This window comes from Puma concolor, chromosome C2 (assembly GCF_028749965.1).
Source record: "Puma concolor isolate L17-30 chromosome C2, mPumCon1.1.hap2, whole genome shotgun sequence".
In the NCBI taxonomy this organism is placed as follows: Eukaryota; Metazoa; Chordata; class Mammalia; order Carnivora; family Felidae; genus Puma; species Puma concolor.
The window spans coordinates 100,463,888-100,486,093 of record NC_141675.1 but is presented as its reverse complement, the minus strand read 5'-3'; the positions used below and the strand labels follow the sequence as shown (position 1 = coordinate 100,486,093).

At 40.4% G+C, this 22,206-nt stretch overlaps 1 protein-coding gene and 1 long non-coding RNA gene across 3 annotated transcripts in view; both read left to right on the top strand.

Annotated features, from left to right (window-relative positions):
- Positions 1 to 22,206, top strand: part of GTPBP8 (GTP binding protein 8) — a 148,253-nt gene that overhangs the window by 33,575 nt on the left and 92,472 nt on the right. Inside the window, exon 6 of one of the 2 annotated variants that reach the window (XM_086675430.1) lies at positions 3,843 to 4,168. The exons of the other annotated variant lie outside the window; for it this stretch is intronic. Coding sequence (XP_086531556.1) covers positions 3,843 to 3,861 — 19 coding nt within the window. The 3' untranslated portion in view covers positions 3,862 to 4,168. Of the gene's footprint in view, positions 1 to 3,842; positions 4,169 to 22,206 lie in introns of those variants that run through there. 2 annotated transcript variants of the gene reach the window in all.
- LOC147577450 (uncharacterized) lies at positions 7,248 to 11,572 on the top strand. The gene is made up of 2 exons (XR_015240310.1): positions 7,248 to 9,694; positions 9,937 to 11,572. It is a non-coding gene; the product is annotated as an uncharacterized LOC147577450 (long non-coding RNA).

Genomic DNA, 22,206 nt, shown 5'->3' with positions numbered 1-22,206 from the left:
CAAACCTTAGTGTCCTTATGGGTAAAATGAAAATAATAGTCTCTACCTCAGTGTTGTAAGGTGCTTTAGAACAGTGTCTGGCATACAGATACTTACTCCTATCACAATTAATATTGTTATTATTTCTACTGTTTAATGCAAGTAACCTTGCCCTATTGAAACACTTGCCATGCTCTTCCTGTGTGCCTTGGCAAATACTAATTCCTCCACTTGGGTCATCCCCTGAAACACAGTCTCCCTTCCTCAGCTCTGGTGTCATCACCTCTGGGTAGTTCTTCCTGAACATCCCATCCCCACTCCATAACTTGACATAGACTACCATAGTGCCTTGAATTGGCCACTGTATTAGCTTTCTTTTGCTACAGTATTAAATTACTACAAACTTTGTTGCTTAAAAGACATTCTATTTCTGAAGGTCAGAAGGGCAAAATGGATCCCACTGGACTAAAGTTGGCAGGGCTGGATCCTTCTGGAGGTTCTAAGTGAAGAATTCATTTACTCTTTTCAGTTTCTTTTTTTTTTTTTTTTTCTATGTTTATTTATTTTTGGGACAGGGAGAGACAGAGCATGAACGGGGGAGGGGCAGAGAGAGAGGGAGACACAGAATCGGAAACAGGCTCCAGGCTCTGAGCCATCAGCCCAGAGCCCGACGCGGGGCTCGAACTCACGGACCACGAGATCGTGACCTGGCTGAAGTCGGACGCTTAACCGACTGCGCCACCCAGGCGCCCCAACTCTTTTCAGTTTCTAAAGGCCACTTGCATTCCTCAGCTCATGTCTCCATCCTCCCATTTTCCAAGTCAGTAACATAGCATCTTCCAATCTCCCACCTCCCTCTCCTACTCTCTCTCATCTTCCTGCCTTCTTAGAAAGACCCTGGTGATTACTTTGGGCCTGCCAAAATAGCCCCATATAATCTTACCATTTCAGAATCTCTAACTTAATCACATCTACAAAATTTGTTTTGCAGTGTAAGGTAACATAGTCACAGATTCTGAGGATTAACATGTGGACATCTTTGGGGAGCTGTTACAGCTATCACAGACTCTCATGAATTTACTTCCCAGTGTCTATTAGTGTATTCGTATGTCTTCAGTGGTCTATGAGCTTACTGAAGGCAGCACTACCAGTAAAGTTCACTGATCTTTCTTTATATCTTAATTCTCAGCTCAGTGCATGGCATATAGTAGGATCTCAATAAATTTTAATATTTTTATTGAAATATAATTGCTATCCAAAGAACCACATATATGTAATGTATACAATTTCACAGGTTTTCAATATTTGCCCATTGAATAAGAGACTAGAAAATGCTTGAATAGAGTTTTGAAAAGATGATTAGGAATTTCTCAAGCAGATAAGGGAAGAAGGACATCCCTAACAGAAAGGTGTTAAACAACATGGGTTGGAAGAATCAGTGGTCTTGGGTCAGTATTGCTGGAGTTGGTGTGTGCTGAGGGATGAAGCTTGGAGTGGTGGTGTCAGATTCTGGGCAGAACTTGGATTTTACATTGAAGGCTGGTGGTTCCCCACCCTGGATGATCATAATTACCTGAGTAGCTCTTAAAAAATAGAAATTATCTGGTCCCACTTTGGAAATTCTTATTAGGTCTGAGTAGGACTCTAATTTTTGTTTCTTAAAAGTTCCTTGTGATGGTAGTTAGGATTAGGGAGCCCTTCCTGTAGGTGATAAGGAGTCTCTGAGTCTTAGGCAGGACAATTTTGGTTACTTTGCATCAAAGAGCACCCTAAAAGCAGATTTAAAGGAGACGAGGCTGGTCATGAGGAGGTAAAGGAATCTATTGCAAACACTGAGGCAAGACATGATGGTGGCCTGAATTCAAACTTTAACACTGAATATGGATAGTAGAACTTATTTAAATGTCTGGTATTTAGATATTTAGATGTCTAGCATGACTTCCAGATTGTTGTTTTGAGTTTGCAATAGCATTAAAAGGTAGAATAGAGTTAGGTGGGTGGCAAGGATAATGAGATAACTTTTGATACACTGAGTTTGAGGTCACCCACGGCCACAAGAATATGACCAATTCACCAATGGAATAAATGAGACTGTAGCTCAAAGGGTGACTGCAAAGGGAGGAAGTAGAATTGGTGAATCTAGGATAGTATTTTTAGAAGCTTAGAGAAAGGGGGACAGTTTAATTTATAATAGATATGCAGGATCCATCAGAGTATTGTTTTGTTTCTTATTTTAAGGTAGTGTGTCAGTCAGGGTTCCACCATTCACATAGAATCAATAGAATGTATATATATCACACATATATATGTATTACATATATATTTTTAAGGGATTTATTGAAAGGAATTGGCCTGCACAATTGTGGGGTTGGATAATCAAGTTTGAAGTCCATAAGGCCAGCCAATAAGAACAGGCTGGGGGTGCTTGGGTGACTCAGTCAGTTAAGCGCCCGACTTTGGCTCAGGTCATGGTCTCACAGTTCATAAGTTTGAGCCCTGTGTCAGGCTCTGTAGGCTCTGGTGATAGCTCAGAGCCTGGAACCTGCTTCAGATTCTGTGTCTCCCTCTCTTTCTGCTCCTTCCCCACTCATGCTGTCTCTGTCTCTCAAAAATTAATAAACATTAAAAAAAATAAAAAAGAACAGTCTGGAAACTCAAGCAGAGCTGAAGCTGCAGCCTATAGAGGGGATTTTTTCCTCCTTCCTATTTTCAGGGAAACCTACTAAATTTTCAAGGCCTCTTCAACTGATTGGATTGGGTTTACCCAGATTACCCAGGACAATCCTTTACATAAAGTCAGCTGCTTTGTAGCTGACAATCTCATCTACAGAATACCTTGATAGAAAGACCTAGACTAGTGTTTGACTGAGTAACTGGATACTAGAGCCTAGCCCAATTGATACACAAAACTGACCATCATGGACAGGAAATTACTTGCTCACATACATGCTAAAGGAAAGAGGCCAAAAGAGTTAGAGAAGCTGGCCATACTATGGATAAAGAGGGGAGAGAATGAACAGAACAAGACCCATTATTCATTCAATAAAATTTTTGAGCATCACTTCTTTGCCAGGCACCATACTAAGTCCCAGAGGAGACAAACAAGGATGGGATCAAGTATTCAGGTAGAGAATTTGCCTTAAAGATCAAAAAAGCCTTTATTTTCTGAGCCTGGAAGAAAAATAAAAATAGCTTTAGATATGAAGATGTTTAGGATGGGGTACTAGGAAGATGAGGGACCCCAGAACAAGAGCATCCATGTTGTCTGTAGATTTCCGATCATTACCAAGAATAGAGGGCAGCAGGGAAATGGAGTTGCAGGTAAGCAGTGGATATTTGAAATCAGAACTTTCTTGAACTGGAGGGTGTGGAAGAGGCCTCGGTTCTGTATATTAGACAGGAAGTAAGGTTTTAGCGTCGTGCTTAGAAAATTTACAGTCTGTAAGGAAAGACTAATTTGAACGCCAAAATGGAGAGACATGACTTCTTACTCAGTTTATAGACTCAGGCAAATTCAACAACAGATTCCCTTGGTAGACAAGGAAGCCAGTAAAAAGATGCTCATTGCTGTTACTTACAGTCACAAAAGTTTGGAAAACATTTAAATATCCATGTGTCAGTTACCTATTACTGGTTAACAATCAACAACTTAGTGGCTTAAGTTGTTGGACTGGATCTAGAAGACCCAAGATGGTCTCACTCACAATTTTTGCACTCTCCCTAGGATAGCTCAAATAGCTGAAGGTGAATTGGGATGGCTGGGTCTCTCTGCTTTCATGTATTAGCTGGGCTCACACATATTGTCTGGGACCTTGGTTCTCTTCCATATGGCTTTTCTCTCCATGTGACATTTCATCCTCTAGGACCTATCTCTCCAAATAGACTCTCTCCAGTAAGATAACCTGGACTTCTTTATATGGCAGCTGGATCCACCATGAGCAAAAGCAAATGCCACAAGGCTTTGTTTTTTCTGGGCCAGAAGTCCCTGAATGCCACTTTTATCACATTCTATTGGCCAAAACAAGTCGGAAGGGCAGCCAGATTCAAGGAATGGGAAAACACACTCCAGCTCTTACTGGAAGAAGCAATAAAGACACATTGCAAAGAGGCATGGACACAGAAGTGATTCATCCTATGGGGGCTATTTTTAACAATGTACTACAGTCTAATAAACATTTCTTTTGAAAATTGTGGTAAAGTTCTCCTCCAAGATGGCAATGTAGGAAGACCCTGAACTCCCCTTCTCTCCAGAATTACCAAATTACACCTAAGAGCAATTCCTCCTGAAGAAGAACAGCTTTTGCACAACAAAAGATAGAGATAATAGCAAAACTGAACAGCAAGAGAGACAGACATTGGTAACAAAGGGAAACCCCAACCCCAAATACTGCAAACCACAGTGGAGAGGGAAAGTACTGAGGTACTAGGAACAGATTCCTCTGGCCTTGGGCACAGATAAATAAATAAATAAAATCTTGGTTTAAAAGAGCAACTAGCATATAAAACTGAGCCCTAGAGTTCCACCAAATGGTGGAGGAAGCTGCAGGAATTGAATCAGAGACTGGAGAATGACAAGGTTTATGTCCCTCCACCTTGAAAGCACAGACTGGAGCAGGGGCTAGTCACTATGCCAACTTTCAGCTTCAGCAAACCCCAGGTCCTTTAATGCACACCAGCCCCAGTCATACTGGGCACGGAAAGAACTTGTGGTTTAAAAGAGCAACTAGCATAAAAAAGGCCCAAGCTCAGAACTCTACCTAATGGTGGTGGCAGTGGGAGGGGAGCTATTGGAACACTCTCTGGATGGGAGGGACTGGTGGGCACAGTCTGCACTCCTCTCCATCTTAATAATGTAAATGGGAGCAGAGCCTGGGAGCCCTTGCAGGTCTGCCACCTCAGTGAGCACAGGTCCCTACCCTATACCAGTTCTAGGCACCCTAAGTCACAGAGAAGTCGAGGTTTAATAGAACAGTTAACATATAAAAGAACAAGCCCTAGAATTCCACCAAAAGTCAAGGGAGTTGCTGAACTCTCTCCAGGTAGGAGGAGCTAGTGGATGGGGTCTACACTCCACCTCCACCATGAAAGCACAGACCAGTGCGTAGTCTGGGTGCCGTAACCAGCTTACCCCAAGCCTCTAGCCCACAGCAGCCCCAGCAATCCCACCAAAGCAGCCACAGAGTGATGCACACCAGGACATGCCTGATTAGCATTCACTACAGCTCCAGTTTTCACACCAAGGTGATACAGCCACAAAGCACCCTGGAACACTCCAGGCCCACACCACTTCAGCCTCAGACACTTTGCTAGGGCACATCGGGCACACAGCACTTTGGAACCTCCTGGCTGTCATCTGTTTCCAATCCAGTTGCCCTGCCAGGGAGTCCCCTGTGCAGAGCACCCCAGCAACACCAGGTCCATGTTTGCTTTGGTTTCAGCCACTCCAACAGGGCACCTTCTGCTTGGAGCACCCCAAAACACCTCCACCCACACCAGCCTCAGCTCCAGTCACCTAGCCAGGGCACTTCCTGTGCTAAGCACCCTGAGACATCCCAGCTTGCATGGAGTTCAGCTTCAGCTGCTCTGGCAGGTTGACCTCAGTGTGGAGAGCTTGGGACAACCCAGCTTGCAGCTACTTCAACTTCAGCTGTCCTGCTAGGACACATTTTTCATGGAGAGCCCCAGAGATCACACTGGCCTATGCCCACTCTAGCTTTAGCTGTCCTGCCAGAGCACCCCTCTCCCTGCGTGGGATGCCCCCAAGACACCCTGACCTGTACTCTGCCTAGGCTCCAGTTGTCTCTGCAAGGAGCATTGTGTGGAGAGTGCTGGAACACTCAGGCTAATACCCACTTTAACTTCAACTATCCTGCCAAGGTGCCCTCTGTGCTTAGAGCCCCAGGTCCCCCTAGCTTGCACCCACTTTAGTTTCAGCTCTCCTGCCAGGGCACCCTCTGCACAGAGAGCCTAGGGACCTCCTGGTCCACATACCACCTCAGCTCCAGTTGCCCTGCCAGGGCACCCTGGCTTGCACCCATTTCAGGTTTAGCTATCCTGCCAAGGTGTCTTCTGCATGCTAGGGGCCTCAGGACACCCAGTTTACACCCACTTTAGCCTTAGCTGCCTTGTCCAGGCACCTGCTTGGTGGAGACCTCAGAGACCACACCAGTCTGCACCCACTTCGGCTTTAGCTGCCCTGACAGGGCACCCTCTTCATGGAGAGCCATGAGGCTCCCAGTCCACACCAGCCACAGCTCCAGCCAGTCAGCAGGTGTCACAAAGAGCCCATAATCTACATAGGAGATGACTGAACACAAGTCCATTCCTTCAAACTTAGAAGTTGCTCTTCCACCTAATTCATAGAAACACAGAAATTCAAGCAAAATGGGGAGATAGAGGAATATGTACCAAAGGAAAGAATAAAAGAAAACCTCAGAAAAAGAACTAAATGAAACAGATAAGCAAAATGCCTGATAAAGAATTTAAAGTAATAATCATGAAGGTGCTCACCAGGCTGGAGAGAAGAGTGGAAGAACTAAGTGAGACCATCTATAAAGAAATAGAAAATATAAAAAAGAAGTAATCAGAGTTAATATAATCACTGAAATAAAAAAAATACCCTAGAGGGAATGAATAGTAGATTAGTGGATGCAGAACTTATCAGCAATCTAGAAGAGAGGGTAATGGAACTCACCCAAACTGAACAACAAAAATAAAAAATATTTTTTTAACGTTTATTTATTATTGAGAGGCAGAGAGACACAGAGCATGAGCAGGGGAGGGGTAGAGAGAGGGGGAGACACAGAATCTGAAGTGGGCTCCAGGCTCTGAGCTGGCAGCACAGAGCCCAACGCAGGGCTCGAACTCACAAACTGTGAGATCATGAACTGGGCCAAAGTCGGTCCCTTAACCAACTGAGCCACCCAGGCACCCCAAAAAATAATTTTTTAAATTAAGGGATCTCTTGGACAATATCAAGTGAATAAACATTCACGTTATAGGGGGTCCAAGAAGAAGAGAGAGAGAATGGGACAGAAAACTTATTTGAAGAAATAAGAACTGAAAACATCTTTAGCCTAGGGAAGCAAATAGACATTGGTTCAACAAGCACAGAGTTCCAAACAAGATGAATCCAAGGAGGCCCATGCCATGACACATAATAACTAAGATATCAAATGTTGAAGAGAGAATTTTTATTTATTTTTTTATTTTTTAATCTTTATTTTATTTTAGAGAGAGTGTGTGCACAAGAGAGGGGGAGAGGGGCAGAGAGAGAGAGAGAGAGAGAGAGAGAGAGAGGAAGAATCTTAAGCAGACCCCATGCTCAGCACGGAGCCCAGTGTGGGGCTAGCTCATGCACGGAGCCCAGTATGGGGCTAGATCCTATGACCCTGGATTCATGACCTGAGCTGAAATTGAGAGCCAGATGCTCAACCACTCAGCCAGCCAGGCTCCCCAAGAGAAAAATTTTAAAGCAGCAAAAGAGAAGCAAAAAATTTCCCATAAGAGAAACTCTATAAGCTGATTTTTTAAAAACTTTTTAATGTTTTTATTTATTTTTGAGACAGAGAGAGACAGAGCATGAGCAGGGGAGGGGCAGAGAGAGAGGGAGACACAGAAACTGAAGCAGGCTCCAGGCTCTGAGCTGTCAGCACAGAGCCTGACACGGGGCTCGAACTCACGAGCTGTGAGATCATGACCTGAGCTGAAATCGGATGCCCAACCGACTGAGCCACCCAGGTGCCCCTATAAGCTGATTTTTTTAGCAGAAACTTTACAGGCCAGAAGGGAGTGGCATGATATATTCAAAGTGCTGAAAGGGAAAAACCTATAGCCAAGAATACTCTACCAGTCAAGATTATCATCATATTTGAAGGAGAGATAGGGTTACCTAGACAAACAAAAGTTAAAGGAGTTCATCACCACTAAATAAGCCTTATAAGAAATGTTAAAGAGATTTCTTTAAGTGAAAAAGAAATGGCCATAATTAGATGAAAGAAAATTATGAATAAAACGATATAAGATATGACAGCATATGCATAAAACATGGAAGAGGGAGTAAAAAAAGAATTTTTAAAAATGTGTTTGAACTTAAATGATCATCAACTCAATATAGACTGCTGTATATTAGGATACTATATATGAACATCATGGTAACTGCAAACTCAAAACCTATCATTGATACACAAAAAATGAAGTGAAAGAAAGCCACACATAACACTATAGAAACTCATTAATCACAAATGAGAGCAAGAGAAGAAGAAAGGAACAGAAAAACTACAAAAACAATTAGAAAACGAACAACAAAATGGCAAAAAGTATATTTCTATCAATAATTACTTTATTTTTTTGAATATTTATTTTTGAGAGAGAAAGAGAGAGAGAGTGTGTGTGAGTGGGGGAAGGGCAGAGAGAGAGGGAGACACAGAATCCTAAGCAGGCTCCAGGCTCTGAGCTGTCAGCACAGAACCTGACATAGGGCTCGAACCCATGAACCATGAAATCATGACCTGTGCCAAAGTTAGATGCTTAACAGATGGAGCCACCCAGGTGCCACTCAATAATTACTTTAAATTGAAATAGCCTAGATGTTCCAATAGAAAGACACAGGGTGATGGAATGGATAGAAAAAGAAGACCATCCAAATGCTGCCTACAAGAGACTCACCTCAGACCTAAAGACACACACAGGCTACAAGTGAAGGGATGAAAAAATATTTACCATCTGATGGAAGCAAACAAAAAAAACCCCAAAAAACAAAAACAAACAAAGCTGGAGTAGCCAATTTTTATCAGACAAAACAAACTTTAAAATAAGGACTGTAACAAGAAACAAAGAAGGGCATTACATACTGATAAAGGGATCGATCTACCAAGAGGACATAACAGTTGTAAATATCAACAAACCCAACACTGAAGCACCTAAATACATGAAGCACATATTAACAGACATAAAGAGATAAACTGATGGTAATACAATAATAGTAGGAGACTTTAACACTCCGCAAATATCAATGGATAGTTCATCCAGGCAGAAAATTAACAAGAAAACAGTATTTTTGATTAATGCATTAGACCAAATGTATATAACAGATATACAAAACATTCCACCCAAAACAACAGAAAACACGTTGTTTTCAAGTGCATATGGAACATTCTCCAGAACAGATCACATGTTAAACCACAAAACAAACCTCAATAAATTTAAGATTGAAATCATACCATGCATATTTTCCAACTATGATGGCAGGAAACTAGAAATCAATCACAAGAAGAAAAAAACTAGAAAGAACAGAAACATGTCGAGACTAAACAACCTATGAGTCAACAAAGTAATCAAAGAAGAAATTTAAAAATACCTGGAGATAAATGATAATTAAAATACAACAATCCAAAATCCAAATGGATGAATTCCTAGAAACACAATCTTCTAAAACGGCACCAGGAAGAAACAGAAAATCTAAACAGACCAACTACTAGTAACAAAACTGAATAGGTTAAAAAAAAACAAAACACAAAAACAAACAAAAAAAACTATCAAAAACAGAAGTCCAGAACCAAATGTATTCACAGGTGATTGATAACAAACATTTACAGAAGAGTTACTACCTATTCTACCTATTCTCAAATTATTCCAAAAAAAAAAAAAAAAGAAGAGAAAGGAAAACTTCCAAATACTTTCTGCAAGGTCCACATTACCCTGATTCTAAAACCAGGTAAAGGGGCGCCTGGGTGGCGCAGTCGGTTAAGTGTCCGACTTCAGCCAGGTCACGATCTCGCGGTCCGTGAGTTCGAGCCCCGCGTCGGGCTCTGGGCTGATGGCTCGGGGCCTGGAGCCTGTTTCCGATTCTGTGTCTCCCTCTCTCTCTGCCCGTCCCCCGTTCATGCTCTGTCTCTCTCTGTCCCAAAAATAAATAAACGTTGGAAAAAAAAAAATATAAAAAAAAAATAAAACCAGGTAAAGACACCACACACACACACACACACACACACAAAGAAACCTACAGGCCAGTGTTCCTGATGAACATAGATACAAAGATCCTCAACAAAATATTAACAAACTGCATTCAACAATACATTTAAAAGATCATTCACCATGATCGAGTGGGATTTAATCCAGGGATGCATAGTGGTTCAACATTCACAAATCAATCAACATGTTACACATCAACAGAACAAAGGATAAAAGTCATACAATCATTTCAATAGATGCAGAAAAAACTTTTGACAAAATTCAATACTCGTTCATGATTTTAAAAAACTCTCAGCAAAGTGGGTTTAGAGGAACATATCTCAACATAATAAAGGCTGTATATAAAAAATGAATGGTTAACATCTGACTCAATGGTGTAAAACTGAGAAGTTTTCCTCTAAGATCAGGAACAATATAAGGATGTCCACTCCTACCACTTTTGTTCAACATAGTTCTGGAAGTCCTAGCCACAGCAATTAGATAAGGAAATGAAGCATCCATATTGGTAAAGAAAAAGTTAAACTGCCACTATTTGCAGATGACTTGATACTATACAAAGAAAACCTAAGGACTCCACCACAAAACTACTGTAAGTAATAAATGAATTCAATAAATTTGCAGGGTACAAAAATCAATACCCAGAAATTGGTAGTATTTTTAAGCACTAGTAACAAAGTACCAGAAAGAGAAATTAAGAAAGAAATCCCATTCACAATCACACCAACAGGAATAAAATACCTAGGAATAAACTTCACGAAGGAAGTAAAAGAACTGTACTCTGAAGACTATAAATCATTGATGGAAGTGCTTGAAGACAACACAAACAAATGGAAAGATATTCCATGCTCATGGATTGGAAGAACTAATATGGTTAAAATGCCCATACCACCCAAAGCATTTCAAAGATTCAAAATACTAACAGCATTTTTCACAGAACTAGGACAAATAATACTAATATTTGTATGGAATCACAAAAGGCCCCAAAGAGCCTAAACAATCTTGAGAAAGGAAAACAAAGATGTAGGTATCAATTCCAGATTTGCAAAGTTGTGGTAATCAAAACAGTATGGTACTGACACAAAAATAGACATATAGATCAATAGAACAGAATAGGGAGCCCAGAAAGACCCATGGTTATATGGCCAATTAATCTATGACAGAGAAGGCAAAAATACACAGTGGGGAAAAAGCAGTCTCTTCAGTAAATGGTGCTGGGAAATTTGGACATCTACACGTCAAAGAATGAAATCTGGACCACTTTCTGGCACCGTATACAAAAATAAAGTAGACTAAAGATCTAAATTTGAGACCTGAAACCATAAAAGTGCTAGTAGAGAACACAGGCCATAATTTCTCTGACAGCAGCCATAGCAACATTTTTCTAGATATGTCTCCTAAGGTAAGAGAAACAAAAGCAAAAACAAACTATTGGGACTGCATCAAAATAAAATGCTTTTGCACAGCAAAAGGAACGATCAACAAAACAAAAAGACAACCTACTGAATGGGAGAAGATATTTGCAAATGATGTATCTGATAAGGGGTTAATATTCCAAAAAATATATAGAACTTACACAACTCAACACCAAACAAACAAACAAACAAACAAACAAAAAAACACAACAGTTGAATTAAAAAATTGGTGGAGGACCTGAATAGACGTTTTCAAAAGGAGACATACAGATGGCCAACAGACACATGAAACGATGCTCAACATCACTTATCATCAGGGAAATGCAAATGAAAAACCACAATGAGATATTACCATACACTTGTCAGAATGACTTAAATTAAAAAAGACAAAACATAACATAACCAAAACATTGGTGAGGATGTGAAGAAAGGATGTACACTGTTGATGGGAATGTAAAATGGTGTAGCCACTATGGGAAACAGTATAGAGGTTCCTCAAAAAATTAAAAATAGAAATATCATATGATCCAAAAATTCCACTTTTGGGTATTTACCCAAAGAAAATAAACACATAATTCAAAAGATATGCACCCCTATGTTTATTGCAAGATTATTTACAGTAGCCAATTTATGGAAGCAACCCAAGTGTCTTTTGATAGGTGAAAGGATAGGATAATGAAGATGTGGTAAAGACCCATACATAGGGTCACGTGGGTGGCTCATTCAATGTGTCTGACTCTTAATTTTGGCTCAGGCCATGATCTCACAGTTCATGAGTTCCAGCTCTATGTTGGGCTTTGCACTGATGGCATGGAAACTGCTTGGGATTCTCTCTGCCTCTCTGCCCCACCCCCGCATCCCCCTCTCAAAATAAACAAACAAATAAAATAAATAAATAAATAAACTTTTAAAAATACACGTACACAATGGAATATTACACAGCCTTTAAAAAGGATGAGACTGTGACATTTGCAACAATATGGATGGATCTAGTGGGAATTATGCTAAGTGAGATAAGGCAGACTGAGAAAGACAAATACTGTACGATTTCATTCATGTGTGGAATCTAAAAAAACAAATGAATAAATGAACAAAAAGCTGAATCAGACCAATCAATACAGAAAAAAAACTGATGGTCTCTTCAGCAAGTGGTGCTGGGAAAACTGGACAGCAACATGCAGAAAAATAAACCTGGACCACTTTCTTACACCATACACAAAAGTAAACTTAAAAATGGATGAAAGACTTAAATGTAAGACTGGAAGCCATCAAAATCCTCAAGGAGAAAGCAGGAAAAAACCTCTTTGACCTTGGCCACAGCAACTTCTTACTCAACACGTCTCCTGAGGCAAGGGAAACAGAAGCAAAAATGAACTATTGGGACCTCATCAAAATAAAAAGCTTCTGCACAGCAAAGGAAACAATCAGCAAAACTAAAAGGCAACCAACAGAATGGGAGAAGATATTTGCAAATGACATATTTGCAAATGCAAGATATTTGCAAATGACATAGTATCCAAAATCTATAAAGAACTTATCAAACTCAACACCCAAAACACAAAGAACCCAGTGAAGAAATGGGCAAAAGGCATGAATAGACACTTCTCCAAACAAGACATCCAGATGGTCAGCCGACACATGAAAAAATGCTCAACATCACTCATCAGGGAACTACAAATCAAAACCACAATGAGATATCACCTACACCCATCAGAATGGCTAACATTAACAATTCAGGCAACAACAGATGTTGGCAAGGATGCAGAGAAAGAGGATCTCTTTTGCATTGCTGGTGGGAATGCAAGCTGGTGCAGCCACTCTGGAAAACAATATGGAGGTTCCTCAAAAAATTAAAAATAGAATTATTCTATGACCCAGCAATTGCACTACTAGGTATTTATCCAAGGGATACAGGTATGCTGTTTCAAAGGGGCACAGGCACCCCAATGTTTATAGCAGCACTATCAACAATAGCCAAAGTATAGAAAGAGCCCAAATGTCCATCGATGGATGAATGGAAAAAATGGATAAAGTATAACTCGGCAATCAAAAAGAATGAAATCTTGCCATTTGCAACTATGTGGATGGAACTAGAGGGTGTTATGCTAAGCAAAATTAGTCAGACAAAGACAAATATCATATGACTTCACTCACATGAGGACTTTAAGACACAGAACAGATGAACACAAGGAAAGGGAAGCAAAAATAATATGAAAACAGGGAGGGGGACAAAACAGAAGAGACTCTTAAATATGGAGAACCAACAGAGGTTACTGGAGGGGTTGTGGGAGGAGGGATGGGCTAAATGGGTAAAGGGCATTAAGGAATCTACTCCTGAAATCATTGTTGCACTATATGCCAACTAATTTGGATGTAAATAATAAAAACAAAAGAATAATGATTAGTGAGTGGGGTGCCTGGCTGGCTCAGTGGGTTAAGTGTCCTGACTCTTGGTTTTGGCTCAAGTCATGATCTTACAGTTCGTGAGATCGAGCCCTACATTGGGCTCTGTGCTGACAGTGCAGAGCCTGCTTGGGATTCTCTCTTTCTGCCCCTCCCCCATTCTTGCTCTCTCAACATAAATAAATAAACTTAAAAAAAATAATGATTATCATCCAGAACCAGCTCTACAAAGGTACTTTACTTCAACATACATGATATCCCTGCCATTGTTTCTATAGAGGCCAACTATGGATCCCAGAATTGTTACAGAAAAGCTCTTTCCATGACAGAGATTAAAATAGCAGGAGCACATCTTTACTCAACTTGTGTCACCCCTCACCCCCTCCAAGTTCCAGCAGCCAGAGTTGGAGCTTGTACCCTGTGGTATCCCCAGAACCAGTTTATCCACCATATGGAAAGTAGGAGGCAGCACTCTCAGCAGTGAGCCCCTGATGTGGTGGGAGACAGGAGGTGGAGGGGAAAGCTGGGTCCTAGGCCTGGGGCAGGGGTTACCATGTGGCATCATCATATGAGACCCAGGATTCTGAGGGAGAGACAGATTGAGATGATGAGGAAAATGCTAGGGACTCAGAGAATGGGGAAGAGATGCTTTTCCATTCACTTTTCCTTCATTGAAGTAGTGATCTTGAATACGTTATGGGTATTCCTATGGGTCATTTCCTAAATCTTGTCCTCCATAATTGTTCCATCTCTGAAGTCATAAATTCAGACATTTTCCTTTCTCACATCAGCTGCGTATCTTTTCAATTTTCTTACTCAGGTCACTCCTTATGAATCTGATCTTAGACCTAATTGAAGTGCCAGTCCTTAACTCTTTCTCCTTCCCCACAGGTACCCTTTCACCTGCACTCTGATTTGTACACAGCTTAGATTCTTCCAGCCATCACTCATCAATGTTCTCAATTCCCTCACCTCATTATACTTCTATGATACCCGCCTGGCAAATGCCTAACCCTACATTAAGTCTACTCTCTGAAGTTTCTGTGATTGCAGAAAAATAACAAGTCCTCAGACAAGAATTCTGTCAACTTCATACAAACATACTTGTCCTTCCTACCCATCCTGTCTTCCATCCCTCCAGTTACAATGGATAAAGCAATCCTCCCCTCACTTAAGGCAAGTCCCCATCTGTGTTTCATGTCCCAAATATTTCTGCCTTCTCAGACACTTTAGGCAATAGATGAACCCCCTACTCTTGAATATCAACAATATACCCTTCTCTATTGGCTCTTTCCCATCAGCATTTAAACATAAATGAGCCTCTTCCATCTTGGAAAGAACAAACTCCTCCCTCCATTTCAGGGTGTTAATACTGGTTATCCTCTCTCTCCTTCCCTTTCACAATGAAAGGAGAGAGAAATTAATTCTATGGTCAAACTCCTTGAAAGTCTAACTCCTTTTTTACCACCTACTCAACCTTCAACCCATGGCAATTTGGTTTCTGACTTCCTACTAAAATTACTTTATCAGTCAGTGTGCCAGCAGGAAGGGGTTACTTACAGAGATGTAGGCAGCAAACGTGATGCTGATGCACTTGGGGAGTAGGGAGAGTGGTAAGCCATTATCATTCCTGGGGCTGAAGAAACGGGGAAAGGAACTGTAATAGTGAGAACTAGAACCAGGGAGAACAGGACACCTGGTGGGAACTGAAGTTAACATGGGGTGTACCTACTTTCTGAGACCAGACACCAAAACAGGGAGGGAATGGGGGGAAATACCTTGTCCTCTTCTGCTTTCTGACCTGCCATTGGACAAACCCAACTGGAAGCCAGAGGGGCAAAGGAGTTCAAGTGATAAAGTCTACAGGCCCAGCCTCTCCCCTCAGAGAAGGGGAGAGAAGGATGGGTAAACAGAATAGCCCACACATTCACACAGCCTCTTTTTCAAAATATCCAGTGTCTTGCTTCAACACTGTAAACTACTGCCTACTTGAAATAATCTCTTCCTGTGGCATCCCTGACATCATATTCTGCCATTTTCCCTTTTTGCTTGGGATGCTGCCACTCAAGTATCCTTTGCTAGTCCCTCTCCCTCTGTCCATTCCTTATATATGGTGTTCTCCACATGGTCCCATTGCTACATTCACAAGTTGAAAACACAAATCCCCATCTGCAGCTCAGATTTCTTTCTTGACTTTTAGACTTCAAGCAGGTCACTAGAGCATGTATTTGTATTTTCTCCCTGATGATGCCAAAGCACTTCATATTCAATATGTCCCAAACTGAACACACCTTCCCTGAAAACCTGCACTTCTTCTTGTGTTTCACTGAATAACATTTCTCTCCATTGGGTCATTGGGTCAATCAGCCATGCCATTCTCTTTGCTGCTGATAGAATGACTTTTATAAAATTAAAAATATGATCATGTTACTCCTTTGCTATCAATGGCATATTAAGTCCATGATAAAGCCTGAATGTGTTAACATGACATACAAAGTGTGTGTCAAAGATTGCTAGCTGTTTGACAAGATCAATGTTCTCTTCTTATTCCTGGATGCACAGTTGGGCTACTCTTCCAAGCATCTCTTGAATTCAGGGTGACCACGTCACAGAGTTCTAGCCATTGGATGCCATCCCAGACCAGTGCATTTAAGAAGTAACTATGCCTCTTCCACACTCTCTCTTTCCTGTTCACTAGTTACAGCGAAGCCCTAGAGGATGGCAGAGTCACAAAGTGGAATCATAGCCTGGTGGAAAGTCATTTTACACCAGGAACACCTGCTTGGACTTTTTAGGTGCTAGGGATATATTTCTATTAAAAATTGAAGTGAAAAAAAAAGTTGAGTAAATAGCCCAAGGTCACATGATTGAGTATTTCAATCGAGCCCACGTTGGAATCCAGACTGCCTTATACCAGAAGACAGGTTATTGAATTCTGGTATGTACTGCTTTTCTTATTGTACATTAAGAGTTCTTATTCTATGGCTTATTTGGCTGTCTCCATCCGGCAAAAATTTTTTCAGAAAAAGGATCATGTGTGCTTGTTAATTTTTGCCTTCCAGTAGTTAGCAGAATATCTGACATGTAAGTGCACACCAAATATCAAATGAGTAGCATGGGTGACTTAAGGAAAAGATAGGTACAGAGAGAAGGAATAAAACGGTGATTCCTCCTCTCTTGTTTTACTGCTTTTAGTCAGGAGAGAGAGGAATATTTTGAGGAGGAAAGCAGAAATCTCAAATGTAGGGGATGGAAGTCTATCAAGAACTGACAGTATATGACTTCTTATTAATTCTGACATTTCAAAAGTCACCTGAATGGGTGAAAGTTTATTGCTATGGAACTCATTGCCAATAATTTATTTTCCTAAGGAAAATTATTCCTTTAGAAGAAATTTCCAAATTTCTGCCATGTAGAATAATTTTATTCCAAATCCTATTCATTCCTTAATTCCTAGTCCAGATGAACCTTGTTTCACCTACCCCACAGGCTGGCACTCATCTCTTCTGACTCTGGTCTTCCATCTCACTTCATCTCTACCTCTCTTATGGTACTGACCACAGTTGGCCTTGTTCTTGAGACACTTGTGCTCAGTTCTGTAAGCACCTCCAGGTAGAGGGTGTCTATCCTCCAACCTCCTGGCATGTAGATGCTCAGTAAATGCCTGCTGAACCAACACTGAATTAATTCTTACATAAATAAGCCTTCCCATAAGAACCAAGTGCTAGCCTGGCATGAAGCATTTAATTAATTAATTAATTAATTTATTTATTTATTTATTTACTTATTTACTGTTTAATTTTATTTAAGCCCAAGGTAGTTAACATATAGTGTAATAATAGTTTCAGGAGTAGAATTTAGTGCTAATATTAGTGATTCATCAGTAGACATATGACACCCAGGCTCATCCCAACAAGTGCCCTCCTTAAAGCCCATCACCAATTTAGCCCATCTCCCACCCATCTTCCCTCCAGCAACCCTCAGTTTGTTCTCTATAGTTAAGAGTCTCTTATGGTTTGCCTCCCTCTCTGTTTTTATCTTAGTTTTCCTTCCCTTCCCCTATATTCATCAGTTTTGTTTCTTAAATTCCACATATGAGTGAAATCATATGATATTTGTCTTTCTCTGGCTGACATTTTGCGTAGCATAATACACTGTAGTTCCAACCACGTTGTTGCAAATGGCAAGATTTCATTCTTTTTGATTGCCAAGTAATATTCCATTGTATTTATATACCGCATCTTCTTTATCCATTCATCAGTCGATGGACATTTGGGCTCTTTCCATAATTTGGCTATTGTTGATAATGCTGCTATAAACATTGGGGTTCATGTGCCACTTCAAATAAGCATTTTTTGTATCCTTTGGATAAATACCTAGTAGTGCAATTGCTGGGTTGTAGGGTACCTCTACTTTTAATTTTTTGAGGAACCTCCATATGGTTTTCCAGAGTGGCTGCACCAGTTTGCATTCCCCCAGTAGTGCAAAAGGGTTCCCCTTTCTCCACATCCTCACTAACATCTGTTGTTTCCTGAGTTGTTAATGTTAGTCATTCCAGCAGGTGTGAGGTATTATCTCATTATGGCTTTGATTTGTATTTCCCTGATGATGGGTGATGTTAGCATTTTTCTTTTCTTTTCTTTTTTATTTTGTTGATGTTTTTATTTATTTTTAAGACAGAGAGAAAGCATGAGCTGTGGAGGGGTAGAGAGAGAGGGAGATAGGAACCTAAGCAGGCTCTGCACTGACAGCAGAGTCCAATGCAAGGCTTGAACTCACAAGCAATGAGATCATGACCTGAGCTGAAGTCAGACGCCCAGCTGACTGAGCCACCCAGGCATCCCTGTTAGCATCTTTTCATGTGTCTGTTAGCCATCTGGATGTCTTCTTTGGAAAATTGTCTGTTCATATCTTTTGTCCATTTCTTCACTGGATTATTTGGTTTTTGGGGGTGTTGAGTCTTTTTTTTTTTAAGTTTATTTGAGAGAGAGGGAGGGAGACTGCATGTGTCCGAGTGTATGTGTGTGTGGGGGAGCAGAGACAGGGAGGGCAAGAATCCCAAGCAAGCACCACACTCAGCACAGAGCCCAACATGGGGCTCAATCTCACAACCAACCATGAGATCATGACTTGAGCCGACATCAAGGGTCCGATGCTAACTGACTGAGCCACCCAGGCACTCCATGAAGCATTTCTTAATTCAAAAAACAAAAAACATAATAGCTCTGGAAGTCACTAGAACATATTTGAAAAGTCAGCCATATACTCACTATTATGCATAATGTGTTAATATCCCATACACTAGTCTCCAAAAAATTTCCTGATTCAAAATGTATTCTGTCATAGATTTCAATTTAAATTGCATGCTTCTACCTGTCTATAGTTTTTGAGAATTTTGGCATTTTTAGGGCTTAAAAAGAAAGTATGTTTTCCTTTAAAATGTAATTTGCATGCAAAAGTCTTTAAAGAGATAGTCTGACACTTGCATTGAGGGATTCTCGGTGTAAGACTAACATGATTCACTTGAATTCTCAAGGTGAATTTTCATTTGGATTTTGATCTGAGTATACAGGTATAAACCCCAGTTTAAGATTTGGAGTGTGTAAGAATTACAATTTTTCTCAATCAAATGCTGGTTTTCACTTTCTAAAAATGTTTAAAGGTAACTCCTTACAAGAGTAAGGAGTTATTATAACTTATATTATATATATACATATATAATATATATTATAATAAATTATATTATACATATATATAACTTGTAACTTGTTGTAACTATCTCAAGATACATGAAATAATGGTTGAAGAAAAAAAAAGAATTTAGAGAGAAAAATGAGAAACAAGTTCCTAGCAAACAGGAAAAGGGGATGGTACTAAAGCTCCCATTATTGAGAAATCAGATTCTTATAGAGAAGCCTTTCAAACTCCATTTATTTAATGTATCTTTCTATTGTGACATGTAGATTCACATTCTAGTGTTACTTAATAGCTTTAGGTATAATCCATCCCTTTGGACCTTGGCATGGACAACCTTAATAGCGTTTGCTCAGGCATTGAGGCTTTATGGCTAGTTCAATACCCATGTTTTCCATCAGAGGGCAGCAAAAGGCTGTACCCAGATTGCTGTCTCTAAATTGTTCATTCTGGCTTTGGGTCAAAAGCCAAGCAGGGGAATTTAATCTACATTCCATTCCTCCAAGGGAATCCTAGCTCTGCAACCTCAGACAGAATGGAGACAAATCATCTTATCCCTCCCTGGCAGAGAGATTCAGATAATCAAGGAAACATCTCACAGGCAAAGTAGATGCACATGATTTCAAGGCTTAGCCCCTTGCTTTGGCCAGGGGTAGCATAACCTAGGTTTATTTCCAAGGACCAGAGTCATCTGATCCTGGGAATGGCTAAAAAACAAGTTGATAATCAGATAATTGGATATTTTGGGGTTTATTTCTACATTAAAGACTAAATGCCCAAGATCTGGCCTGGGAATCATTATTTCTACTTTTTGACAGCCTTGGGGCAAAATTTCCAAGGCAAATTTATAAGGTGTGTAGGGATTTGATTGCTTGTTTTGCTTTCTTCTCTCTTGCCAGTTACCTCCTGAGAGCTGGGCATAGATTAGTAGGATCCCTCCGTTGTGGCGGCTAGCAAGTCTGTGCCTGATTTGGCAGGTTTCTGAGAAGGTAGCAGGGCCTCTAGTGGAACATAACACCCTCCTTCTATGCCAGGGGACAGAGCCAAGCCACATTTCAGTGTCTGCTACTCAACCAAGCTCTGAGCAGAGGCCATCTTTCCTGCCCAAGAAGTTGTTACTGGAATCTTCCAAGTGTTTGCTTTTGCAACTAAACTAGTCAAGAAAATGTTTTTTAAAAACTAAGGTTCACTCAGAAAGGAGATAGTCTTTATACACCCAGCATTTTCAAGAGACCTGCCCCCAATCTGTTCACCCAGATATACTCACAAACACACATACACACATATACACCTTCAAGAAACAAGAAGTTCTCAGGATAGTCATTCCCTAAAAGCTTTCTTTTTCACATCAGTATATATCACTGTTTATTCTCATAAAATCTACTGTGACAGATGTCACTGAGCAGGAATTTTGTCCCAGAAGTATATAAGAAAACATGAACAGGGCCATAAACAGATGTACTCAAATAGTGACAAGGAACCAAAGTGTGATAAAGCCAGTACATGGAGTCTTGTCTAATTCAGGTCAATTGTAGGATATAAATTAAGGATATTAAGATTAGTATTAAAACTCTTCCCCCATAAGCAGATAGGTATCACAAGAACATACTTTCTTAAGTATGCTCAATTAATATTTGTCAAATGAAGAAAATACTTAAGAAATGTACCACATCAGAGACCAATATCTCTGAGTAAGCCCTCTCCAGACAGCCTTTTCTCCACCTCGAGCATTAAAGCAGACTATGATTTCTTCACTTGAACACTAGGTAGAAGTAGTTGTCTTGGGTCAAGGGCCCATGTGGTGTCTCTCATTAATATTCAGAGAGGCAAGCTGCTCACCCCAGAGAAGCATGTGGGCACACATGTGGACTGAGTAAATAGAAGATTCCCATCTCATTCTCTCTCTGGGGTAGGATTGCCAGATTTAGCAAATAAAAACACAGAGTGCTCAGCTAAATTTGAATTTCAGATAAATGAATTTATCATGAGACATATTTATACTATAATAATAGTCATTATTTATCTGAAATTCAAAATTAACTGGGCATCCTATATTTTACCTGGCACTCCTACTCTGGAGCATATACTTTTGGAGCAGAAGGGTGAGGGAATTGTCTGACTTTTAAAATTTGTGATCTTTCTTCCTTTCTGGGCACATAGGTTGCATCGTTTTAACTTCAATGTATGAATGCTATCATCGTATGGTGCTAACAGTAGATTCCATTTAATCCCCTTAAGTGTGTCATCGAAAATTGCAGTGCTTAAAAATTTCCTCTGGCCTCAGAGTTTGGAGAACCACTTGTACACAGCCTTAATCATTCTTCTTTGATCTGAATGAAGGGTCTACCCCGTAACCTTCTTGATCTCCCATACTTTGGGAAATACTTTCTGGGTAGATACCTTATTTTAGAAGGTTGAAACTAGGCCTAGGAAGTTCTGTTTCCTAAGGGATTTCCAGCTAATTGTCAACTTCCTAATAATGGAGTGGATCTAACACCCAATTCTGGGGGTGGGGCAGGAATTCATAATGCAAGAATGTGGGGGAAAGTATTGAATTAAGTGAGGATAACATGAACTCAGCTTTTCTGATATAAATAAGGCTTAGAAAAAGTGACCCTCAGACTTCTGTTCACAAACATCCAGTATTAGTCCTGGTTCAGAGCCCATCATTCTTGAAAACCCATACCTAACTGTAATTCTAAACAAGTGAGTAGTTCACTCACAGTCTCAAAGGGACCAGGTCCAC